Genomic DNA, 12,184 nt, shown 5'->3' with positions numbered 1-12,184 from the left:
TTATTTGTAGTCTTTGTATCAGAATATTTTACAATGTGAAATATGCAGTTTTATATAGCTGATTAGTTTAAAACTCATTATTAAATTTATATCACTTGTTATTAAAAGAACATAAATATTAAACATTTAAACTACTAACTTATTGTATCCTAACACCACAAATGTTTTCCAACAGTGATTAATTGTAATGTTTAGTCATTTTTACAAATGAAGACTTTTAACTTTAGATTGTAGAAATTATCTTTATTTTATACATTAAAACTACATATTATCTTTGACCTCCATGTTTTCAACACTAAGTACACGTGAAGATATTTGTCCTTCCTTTCTTCCAATGTGAGTAATTTCATTATGTAGAAAGAAATTTGCTTCTTCTCCCACTCAACACTGTGTATTTCATCATTCAGAAAGACATTTGTTTCTCTTCCCATCCAACACTGGATATTTCGTTATATAGAAACTATATGTTTTTCCACACAACACTTTGTATTTCAAAATTTAGAAAGACACCTGCTTCTCCTTCTACCAAACACTAACTGTTACAGTAAAAATAAAGATTAGCATTTCTTTCTACTATTCAGAATAAATGTAATACACAAGATATTCTTGTATTATTTTGTAACTTGTTTTTCTCTAGACCATCTTGGTTGGTTGACTGGAGAGCAATGTTTAGAAGAAGGAACTAAGTTACTTTTTACATACCTTCAAAAACCTATTCTCAACAAGCATGTAAGTGATATTGTTTTGTTTATATGATATTAAAGCAATTTTAAGATATGAAAGTGCTGTATACCTACAGCTTTATTTAGAAAATATTTTATTTTGTCTTTTGAATGTTTTTCAATCACATAACCGATATTAACTGTTGAAAATCCTGAAACTGTATAAAACTTCTAATCTCATGGTTATGATGACATTGAAAGTTTCTGATTTTAGTGTTGTTGTTTTTTATCTTCGTCTGTTGTAACACACATATTTAAAGATGCACTTTGTGCTTGGTTGTTTTTTCAGCAGTGATGTAAATTGTGGTTTGACAAGATGCTATGTCCATATTCAATTTTATTTGGTCATAGAATATACAATTAATGGTGCTTTTGTTGCAAAAACACATAATCTCAGAAATTTCATCAACCATTTATTTCAAACACCAGTTACATTGGAAATGTAGTTGTTAAGTGGCAGCACAATTTTAATTTGGTAAAGCCATTGGAAGTAATAATTTATGTATACTTTAATAAGTCTTTTTACAGTTAATGTCTTAGGTGTGAAAAAGAATTTTGTGGAAAAAACTTGGGTTAAGCAAAAAATTTTGTCATAAATTTAAATTTTCATTTCTCTTGGAATATTTTTGGAAAGACAGGTATGCTGTTTTCCCATTTAAGAAGGTCCTTCATAGACCAGATAATACTGAACTATGGTCAAGTTGTATTCATTGTTTATTTAAGCTGAGATTTGTGTGTAGTTAACTAAATTTAATCATACTGGTCCTTGACATTTGTAAGTTAAGGTTACAGGGAAGTTTCTCAAAAACTTTGTCAGAACATTTTTCTTTAACTGCTGTAAAATGATAAAACATTTTGTTCCACTTTTTAAATTATGTTTGTTCTTATTGGATTTTTTTTATAATAAAAGTGAGTAAATTTCTCAAGATAAGCATCACTGTTTTCAACCTCAAATACATAATGTGACATATCTTGTCTGTGTTAAAGTAATGGTTGCCTGACTAACACATCAAGGACAGAAACATCTAATAATGAGTATTTCCACATACAGCTAGTTTTTCTTGCACTTTCAGCATTTTACTGTATACCAGTAAAAGAATGTCATGATGGGATATGTATTCTGTTGTGCCTGTATAATATACGCAGTTTCCATTCCAACTACAAACACTGAGTTACAGCTTAAATGCGTTAGGTAAAGCTGACCTTTATTAGATGGCAGAATGAGGTGTAAAGACATATTTTGTTTACATCAAAAACAACAAAGCAATTCCACATGTGGGTGTAAATCTAAAACTTGTTTGAGCCATAGAGTGGTGGGCTCTGTTTGTACTTTAACACTGCAGTGAGTGCTTATTTTTAAGTTATGTTGCTCAGAGTGTTTCTTAGAAGGCTTTGTATGGTCATTAATTCTAGTGTTTTTAAAGGAATTTTAAACTGTTTTCAGCTTGTTTTACTTTTATTTAGCAGTGAATACTTGTACATTTGTAAATTCAAGGGCAAGGTCACATTCTTAAATAATTAAAATATAGTAGGGATAAACATAAAGTTTTACTTAAAGCTTACCTTCATTAAATGAAGTGTGCTGTACTACTACCTTTGAAAGTGTAAGCTTTAATTAAACTGTTAAATAGTTTTGAGTCTGGGAAGATAGATATTTCCATTCTGGAAACTCCTTGAGTTGTTTTATGATTAATTATATGAACTTCACATGGTAACTGGTAAAGAAGAAATTTAATTTTTGGAACAGTTGCAGTTTATTATGTGTGACATTATATTTGTTACATTTTTACAATAATTACGGTTCTTTTTGTAATCCTATTATTATGTTATGTTTGAATATTGTTGCAATTAATTGTGACACCAAATTTATATTACATTTTTACAATAGTTGTAATACAGTATATCATGCTGTATTTATGTTTAAGCTAAATAACATACTCACCCTCTATAAAGTTGGTATGTTTAAACCGTTTTTGCAACAAAAGAAGTCTTGTTCTGTTATACTCATGACCATTTTATTAAGTAGTTAGAAAAATAAATCTTATATAAAAGCAGTGTTTTTCATAATATATTAAGGAACTAATAGGAACTTGAAATTTTCTGAACATTTCTCACATGTTTAACAATATTTACTGAATACATGACAATCAACATACATAGTGATAATGGTATTGGACATACACATATTCTATCATATTTTCTTGTACTTAAAACTGATTACAATATATATTGTATAATAAGTAATACTTGAAGAATTACATTGGAGTATGTAAGTAAATATAACAACAAATAACTACTTTAACATAAGCTCAAATTGTAATGCTCTTTCATTGTTGCATTTATCATTTTAGAACCCATGTATATCATTGATAATATAATCCAGTTAATGTATAAATGTATTTCACTGAAGAAGAAAAATTTGAAGTGTATCATTTATAATTCTTGTTTGTTGGGTTAAGTTATCTTCTGTGCATATACAGTGAGTGTTGGCCTATTTCTTGCTTCTTTTCTGCAATATAAAAAACATTTTGCAGTGTAGACGGTTGACATGAGCTGCATTGTTGTCAGTAATGATAGCACAGTTGGTTGGCTAAAATGTGTTTTTAGTATTAGATTAGAAGAATTAAATGTACAACTTGTGTGTTTCAGTTCTCCTATGTTCTTCTGGATGTGGTAGTACAAGAAGTATTTCCTGAACTACGACCAGATTACACACCCAGCCCAGATGTGTGGGCCTAATCTGTTTTCTCAGTATCATTCAAAAACAAAAAAATATTCTTTTATGATAAATGTGAACTTTTTTTTTTCGTTACTCATTGAAGTTAAAGAACTTTTACATGAAAAGCATAGTAATAATCGAAAGAAAATATTGTAACAGTACATTGGTGCACTTTTCATTAATTTTGTTATGCTATTGATGAATCTTTTAAAGGTAATTCAACCATCATATAACTAATCACAGTGTAGGTATTTTTAGTCAACTAGAACTGTGTGCAGAGGGGGTTGTATTTGTAGAAATTTTCCATTTTCATAATCTATAAGATGTAATTTTTCAAGTACTCTATTAGTACTTACTGTATGATGTTAAATATAATTTGAGAAATGTACAGTTAATAACTTGTAATTTAAATGCTCATTCAAATAAATTCTTGGTGAAAAATTCATTACATTTTAGAAGAATTTTAAAAACAAAAGACAGTTATAAAATACCTGAACATAGAAGGTTCTCATATTTTTCTCTTCTCTCCTTCTCAGTAATTTCCTATTTATCCTTCGCTCTTTTTCAGTTTTTTTTAGCTTTTTCCAATCAAGACAGTTTTAGCAATTAACGTTTAAATAAAAATCTCTGTTTACCTACTTCTATATTCATGCTGACTATAACTTATTATTATTACATTTGTATAAAAGTTCAGAATACCATATAGTGTCAACACAATTTATTAATAGTTTGTAACATTTTATTCAAATTTGGAATACCACTTTGTATTAAAACACTTCAGTGATAGTGTGTAACATTTATTCAGATTTCAAATACAACATGGTTTTAAGACAGTGATAGTGTGTAACATTTTATTCAAATTTGGAATACCACATGGTATTAACACTTCAATGATAGTGTGTAACATTTTATTTAAATTTGAAATACCACTTGGTGTTAGGAAAACTTCAGTGTGAAACATTTTATACAAATTTGTAATACCACTTGGTGTTAAAACACTTCACTAATAGTGTGTAACATTTTATTCAAATTTGGAATACCACTTGGTGTTAAAACACTTCACTAATAGTGTGTAACATTTTATTCAAATTTGGAATACCACATGGTGTTAAAACACTTCAATGATAGTGTGTAACATTTTATTCAAATTTGGAATACCACATGGTGTTAAAACACTTCAATGATAGTGTGTAACATTTTATTCAAATTTGGAATACCACATGGTGTTAAAACACTTCAATGATAGTGTGTACCATTTTATTTAAATTTGAATACCACATGGTGTTAACACACTTCAGTTATAGTTGTGTAACTTTAAGCACTTTTAAAAACAGTATACAGAGTATTGTAACTTAATTTGGCTATTTGAAATATTTTGCAAACGTGTAAAGGATATTGAGGAAGTTGTTTCACTAGTTTCTTGAGATACTGCACATGGTTATTTGGAAATTTTTTGATATTTAGTTAGAAGACAAAAGAAGCAATCATTGTGCAATAGTATGCGTAAAAACTTAATATGGCTACATACTGCAGCAGGGTTTCGATAGAAGTAGTGGGCACAACACAGATTATTGTGTAGCTTTGTGTTCAACTACAAGGAAAAATGTATACACATATACCATGAAAAGAAACTACCCCTCCCTGAGAAAATCCTACCAACGCCCCTGCTTTCGATTCACAGTCAAGCATGGTATCCAGTTGGCCATGCCTAGCCCTTATCGGCAACTAATGATAATTGTACGATATAAAGAGTGATCTGTGATATTGTTTGTTGAGTTTTTCTTTTTAAAGTCTGTAGTTGCCTAGACGACTTAAGATCTTTTGTTTACGAATCCCTTGATACGTAGGTTAATAACATCAGAGATAACGCGTAACGATCAAAATGTTTTGTTTGTTGTTGTTTTTTTTACAAAATAACATTTGAAATATCTATGGTATAATATCTATATAATATTAACTTTTATCATTAGATGGCAGTGCGTTCGCTGTGACTTGTATGAGCTAAAGAAAATTATATACATGTATGTGGCAAATATTTTTTGAAATTGTTATATAGATGACAAACCTTTAGTAGCATTTTTACTTAATTAACCAAGTAATATATGACGTGTCTCAGAATCATAACGTTTATTTGAAGAAACATGTCAAAAGCGAGAAACGTAAATGGGATTCTGATAATGTATGTTACTTTAATGAAATATACCATCAAAAAGAATGTTCAACCTTCAAGAGAGTGACTACTTTGTATTGGTTAAAACCATTAAAATGTATTGAGATATATCAGATGAAGAAATTTGTTTGAGTTTTAGATAATTACTTGAACACTGAAGTGCATAGTAGTCCAGTGGCTAGTGCTTTGGCAGATTCGAAGGTTGCTTGAAATGTGTTATTTATCAAGACATTTTAACTCGGTTGGTTCATTCTACTCAGCTCTGTAATAAAACCAGCGATTAGCTGCGGAAATTAACCTCCGATAGACTGACTTCCTGTCCAGGGGAATTTGTTTTTTCACCATTCTTATCCACTTGTAATATTAAAACTGCAAATTCTACGCGCCCTCGGCATGTAGAAGATTTAATTATTAAATTATCTTAGCTACATGGAAGTCGTAATTAAGCCTTTAATGTCAGAGTTTAGTTTAAGTGATCAATAATTAAAATTTAACATAAAACGAAGCTATTTCTGCAGGAACGGGTCTTGTATCTAGACATGCTTTACGATTTCTACCCCTTTATAACGATATTTTAAATATACACACGCGCACGTGTGTAAAGTTGTGCAAACGAGAAACTACAAGCTCAACTAATGTAATTGTGGTAGAAATCTCAGTTGAAGCTTTTATAGTCCCGTTAACTGTAAACGTAGCTACTATTGTGATTGTTGTAACTTAAAACGTATTGAAACATTACATAAGTTATATTTAACAATTATCAACCCACATAAAAGTAGCTCTACTTGAATCATTTATCTGAATTCGGTATTTCTAAAATGTACCAGTTAGGGAAGCGAAACACTTAAATCTGCATATTAAAAATTGACATCTTGATGCGCCTTGAATTCACATTATCTTTAGTGTTTCGTTCCGTCTTTTGTGGTATTCATATAAATAAAAGTTTTGTGCGGACTTAAGTAATTTATTAATTTTTAAACCCAGCAAAAATTTAAGTTTACACTTTGTCATAATACAATTTGAAAAGAAGTATTGGTACAACTTTTATGTTACATAATTAACTTTATGCAACACGTCATGAATATTTAAGTACGTAACGTTGTGTTAGTACAAGTGCCAATAAATTCAGAATTTACTTCGTTTCTGGCTGCTTTAAAGCATTCTAGTTTATTGTAGAAAGATTTGTAAACAAATTGTTATAACCATCAGCTGTAGCTATTCATAACCGCGCGTGACAATCATTGAAAGTTAAAGTAAAAGTTATTATCGAGAATCTATTTTGAGAAGTGGTTTAAATATCGTTTGATTTTGTTCTTACAAGTATTCCTAACGAAACTTTACTCATATAAATAAAGTCAAAGTAGTGTAAGCTGGGCCAGATTAAACCCACAGCATCTCACTTTCTCCTTCACCCCTGGGTTATATTGATTTTTTTTTTTTTTTTTACATTTTGACTAACAAAGCGACATTGTACTAAATTTAATGATTTTAAAATACAATGTTCCAACTTTAAATGTCTAGAAGGCTATTGAAACAAGAAAAATTACCACTGTGGACCATTTCACACCGCGGGATTGTATATTAGCAATATGTACCCAACCTTTTGTTTATAAGGAAGGTTATAAATCTTCTGAAAGCCTTTAACACTGACTATGAAAGATAAATTTCCAAACTAGGATGTTAGAAATTGTAAACCGTTGCATTTCAACGTTGTTCATGTTTATTTATAATGTTAGAGTATTTGTGATACAGCTTGTACAACTTGTATAAGACCACGTGTTAAGGGAGGCAAAGCAGTTTAAACTAACAGAATGAAAGAGTGAACAAAGAAAACCTTAAAATACTGAACCAAATCACACACATGCCTTCCCCAAATTTTTATTAAATATTTTATTTTACAGAAAAATATGAAATATTTGAAATGATCGAACTTCTGATGTTAATAAATACGATTGCTGAGCTACATGATCAGTGGGCAGTTATGAAAAGTTGAGATTCTTTGGCCTACAGTTCCCGAGTCTCTGATTGGCTGGCAAAATCCCTGCTCCAGGGTTTCTACACCAGTCTGGGTTATTCTGGGGGAGGGGAGTATCCACGCGGAAGCAAAGGGGAATCAACATAAATACGAAAAAAGCGACAATCACGTGACTACAAAATACAAAGTTTAGAAGCATTTGCGGTGGACAATGCTCGGGCCCGATTCATCGTACTCTTGTTTGGAGATCCACATTTGTTGGAAAGTGGACAGAGAAGCCAAAATAGATCCACCGATCCAAACAGAATACTTCCTCTCAGGGGGAGCAATGATCTTAATCTTCATTGTGCTAGGAGCAAGAGCAGTGATTTCTTTCTGCATCCTATCAGCGATACCTGGGTACATGGTGGTGCCACCAGAAAGAACGGTGTTAGCATACAGGTCCTTACGGATGTCAATGTCGCACTTCATGATCGAGTTGTAGGTGGTCTCATGGATACCAGAAGATTCCATCCCCAAGAAAGATGGCTGGAAGAGGGCTTCAGGGCAACGGAACCTCTCATTACCAATTGTGATTACCTGGCCGTCAGGCAACTCATAGGACTTCTCGAGGGAAGAGGAAGAAGCAGCAGTGGCCATTTCCTGGTCAAAGTCCAAAGCGACATAGCAGAGCTTCTCCTTGATGTCACGAACGATTTCTCGCTCAGCTATGAACATTCGAAAATACAGAATAAATGAAGGGAACTCGAACGCACAAAAATCAATCATCATACAAAATTACTTATTAGTCATTCTCCATAGAACTAGTATGTTTGTCACTAGAAAATTTAGTGTTCGATTTTAATTTGAACACATTTTCAATAATTATAGACAATACAACTTAATGTTTCTTGAAGTAGTTTTTTTGTAAAAACAAAACTAGACGTACCCGTGGTGGTGAAGCTGTAACCACGCTCTGTCAAGATCTTCATTAAGTAGTCAGTGAGGTCACGGCCAGCTAAGTCCAATCGGAGGATGGCATGAGGAAGGGCATAACCTTCGTAGATTGGTACAGTGTGGGAAACACCATCTCCACTGTCTAGCACAATACCGGTAGTACGACCGGAAGCGTAGAGGGACAACACAGCTTGAATAGCTACGTACATAGCGGGCGTGTTGAAGGTTTCAAACATTATCTGGTCAATGAAAGGTCAGTTTAGTTTAGTGTAAATATGTTAACGCTTGTTAAAAATCACAATATTTTGCGACTATTTATAGTTTTGATATCAGTTGAAAAATATGAATAAATATATATAAAAATCATTGTATATCAGTAGAATGACATACTTGGGTCATCTTTTCTCTGTTGGCCTTCGGGTTAAGGGGTGCTTCTGTTAGAAGAACAGGGTGCTCCTCAGGGGCCACACGAAGCTCATTGTAAAAGGTATGGTGCCAGATCTTTTCCATGTCATCCCAGTTTGTGACAATACCATGTTCGATAGGGTATTTTAGGGTCAGGATACCACGTTTGCTTTGGGCCTCATCACCCACGTAGCTGTCTTTCTGACCCATACCGACCATTACACCCTGGAAGAAAGATTTATTTTCGAATAAACATAAAAGTATATCCTGTTAACCTACGTTACTCCTACTAAATAACTTTAATCATTTTTTACCTATAATGTTACTAAATTGCTAAAAAAAACAGAATACACGAAGAATTTTAAATGTCTATAAACAGAATTTCCTTTTTGCTCGGAAAGCTGACTTTATAATTATTTCAAATAAGTAGTTTTTATATAGATACTATTTTGAAGTAAACTTTTATTTAAAGCGTTAATAAATGAGCGTCAATACTAACCTTAAATTTGAGTGTTAAAGTACAATCTGCATTGTACCCTCCGCAGAGACCAATCCCCAAAGTATAGCGATATAAGCCCTCAAGCTTACCGCTGAGCCACCAAGAAGGTCTAAGTGTTTAGTGAAAGGAAAACAGAGAAACTCGCGTTATATAAAAGAAGTACCTGATGACGAGGACGGCCTACGATGGAAGGGAACACGGCACGAGGGGCATCATCACCGGCAAAACCGGCCTTGCACATTCCGGAGCCATTGTCAACTACAAGAGCGGCAACCTCGTCGTCACACATGATGAATTTTAATTACTGTACACAAACAAGAAAAACAATACGATGTCTTAACGAGTTTTGAAATATGAAATCAGTTATATATTTTAAAATTGTTATTTGAGGTTGAAGTAGTACATGTATATAATAAACAATTAAAAGAAAAGTATTTGTTAAAAGTTCGCCTCTTGTTAGTAAGGGTAGGCAAGAAATTTTTCTTCAGATAACCGTCACCCTCGCTTCTCCACAGCCTTACCCACAATTCCCTACCAGACTTACAAACAATCCTAGATTTCCACTTTACGTGGACATTTATGGGCATATCCATGCCATATTACTGTAGAGAGGCACGCACCACGTGCATCGCACTCGTGGAAGAGATTCCACTAAAACAAAACTACTTTTTTAGATTTATGCCACGAGTGAACATAAAAACTGGAAACCTCTTTTTCATCTTCATAGGGAAGGCCGCGCTCAACATTAAAAGTTTGGGTATTAATTTAATTTAAGAGTATTAATATTCTAGTTTGATATATTTCTATATTATATCTGCATTTCATTTATATTTATGCACTCTAGAACGTGATATTACCATTACATGCATTTAGGGTTTTGATTTGAAAAACATCTCAATTTACGCTAGCACCTTTGAAAGTTAGTTTCATCATTAACAATATTGGAGATTGTATGTTGTTGGAGCTGATTTACAAACTAACTATGGATGTAGAAACCCTTAGTTGTAATAACATTCAGATAGTATAGCGAAACATTTACGATATTTATCTCTACCCATCCTTCAACTGAATAATGATTACTTTCTATCCTCAACTACTTTCCAAAACTAGAAGTTAATTATTCAGTTACTCACAATCTAAATTTAAAGTCAATCTAAAATAAACCAGTTAATTTACTTCGTAAACATAAGACACCATTATAATGCAATACAAAAATTAATATACATCTTGTTAGAAAAAAAACCTTCAGGTACAAATACGTTAAGCGGTATATTATTATTATTTATCAAACTGGCTATAATGCATTCAAATACAAATTTTTACGGGTAGCATGTCGTGATTTGAGCCTTAATCGATACAAAAAATTTCAATTGCTAACGTACGAATAACACAATTCCATATACAGAAGGGATATTCACAAACGATAATCCATAAAAATGGAAAGCAATAACTAATGAAAATCTCAGAGTTTATAATAATACAAGCAAATTCTCTTAAAATTATAAAGTTGGTAAAGGATCTAATCCAGGTACATCGCACTAAAAATATTGTAGTTAGCCTACCGACTAGAAACTCGTTCCCTTCCAACTAAAACCACACTAGAAACTGCAGCCACACCAACTGAGTTTGTCTCAAAAGTAACAAGAACGTCGCAGAACAACTCATTTTGTAGCATGCGGTAACCGGGACGTCTTTATGACGTCACGGTTGCTCCTGATGATGATTTCATGGCTGTATTCCGCCATACACCCAAGCGCTGTTTTCATGCTATGAAAGGAAAAGAGTGTGGCGGCGCCCTGGTGCTTCGTCCATATACGGACACAGGGGTTCTGAGGCGAGGTACTGAGGGCTTGGGGGAAGTTGTTGCTATTTCTGTCTTTCTGTTCTACAGCCAAATATGAAAGCTAGCTGCTGAGAACTAGAGCTAGGTGTAACGTTACAGTAAGGAGCTCCTTGCTTCCCGACTATGAATGGTTTATTTCGGAATTAGGTGCTATAATTAGATTTGCTCTGTTTTTGCCATCGTCTTCCATTTATGCCCCAGTTTGGTTTCTTAACTCGGGCGGGAACAAACGCGCGCCAATTTCAAAGACAGTCAGGCCCTAAACATGTTAAAATCACAAACCATAAGACTCACGTAAAAAACAAAACTGAAAACATTTATATTGACTTTGGAATAAATAAAACGGAGTAACAGTATTTTTTTTACCTTAAAATGGTAAATATTCTATCATCGAGAACTAAGTATCTGTATAATCGGGGGTGGGATCATTCCCTAAATGGGAAATAAACTTGTGTATAACAATAACCGAAAATCGCTGTTTCGGTTTAGAATTCAGTTTTCCACCGATACATAGTAAACAAGGTGCCCTAAAAATTCAAACTTGTTCTGCCATCTACATTTTTATGGTCGAAAACATAGTTAATGTGTATTAAATATGCAGCAGATTACAAACAAGAATGAACAAATGCGGTTTTATGAATGTAATTTAGTGGAAACATGAACAACGTGTGAATATTTCTGTACGTTGATATTTCGTAGGGATCTTCATTCGCTCATAAGATATTTTATTATTTGAAGGTAGCTCGTCTGCACCTTTCAAGTTCAGAGTAAAATGCCCATATAGGCAGCTTATTCTACGAACTTAAAATCAAATTTATTTCGACAGTTTCTTTATTGGTAAACACAACATATTTAACTTGAACGGCGGAGTATTCTTACCCACCATATCTGTCACATTTAATGAAGCGGCCTACT

The 12,184-nt window shown here is 32.7% G+C and overlaps 1 protein-coding gene and 1 pseudogene across 6 annotated transcripts in view; one reads left to right on the top strand and one right to left on the bottom strand.

Moving 5' to 3' along the window:
* Positions 1-3,886, top strand: part of LOC143225854 (sorting nexin-14-like) — a 106,095-nt gene extending 102,209 nt beyond the window's left edge. For all 5 annotated transcript variants that reach the window (XR_013014108.1, XM_076455989.1, XM_076455987.1 and 2 more), the window contains exons 28-29: positions 638-729; positions 3,372-3,886. Coding sequence is in view for 4 of the 5 variants with exons in the window: in XM_076455989.1 (XP_076312104.1) it covers positions 638-729; positions 3,372-3,461 (182 nt within the window). In the remaining variant the exon portion in view is untranslated. The remainder of the gene's footprint in view (positions 1-637; positions 730-3,371) is intronic.
* Positions 3,887-7,699: 3,813 nt separating this feature from the next.
* On the bottom strand, positions 7,700-11,213 carry LOC143225855 (actin-3-like; annotated as a pseudogene). The gene is made up of 5 exons (XR_013014109.1): positions 10,989-11,213; positions 9,590-9,730; positions 8,913-9,152; positions 8,515-8,761; positions 7,700-8,293 (listed from the first exon to the last, which is right to left on the bottom strand). The product of XR_013014109.1 is annotated as an actin-3-like (transcript).
* Positions 11,214-12,184: the final 971 nt, after the last annotated feature.

The sequence above is a fragment of the Tachypleus tridentatus genome, chromosome 9 (genome assembly GCF_004210375.1).
Source record: "Tachypleus tridentatus isolate NWPU-2018 chromosome 9, ASM421037v1, whole genome shotgun sequence".
In the NCBI taxonomy this organism is placed as follows: Eukaryota; Metazoa; Arthropoda; class Merostomata; order Xiphosura; family Limulidae; genus Tachypleus; species Tachypleus tridentatus.
Note: the sequence above shows the minus strand (reverse complement) of the source record. Positions and strands in the feature narration are given on the sequence as shown.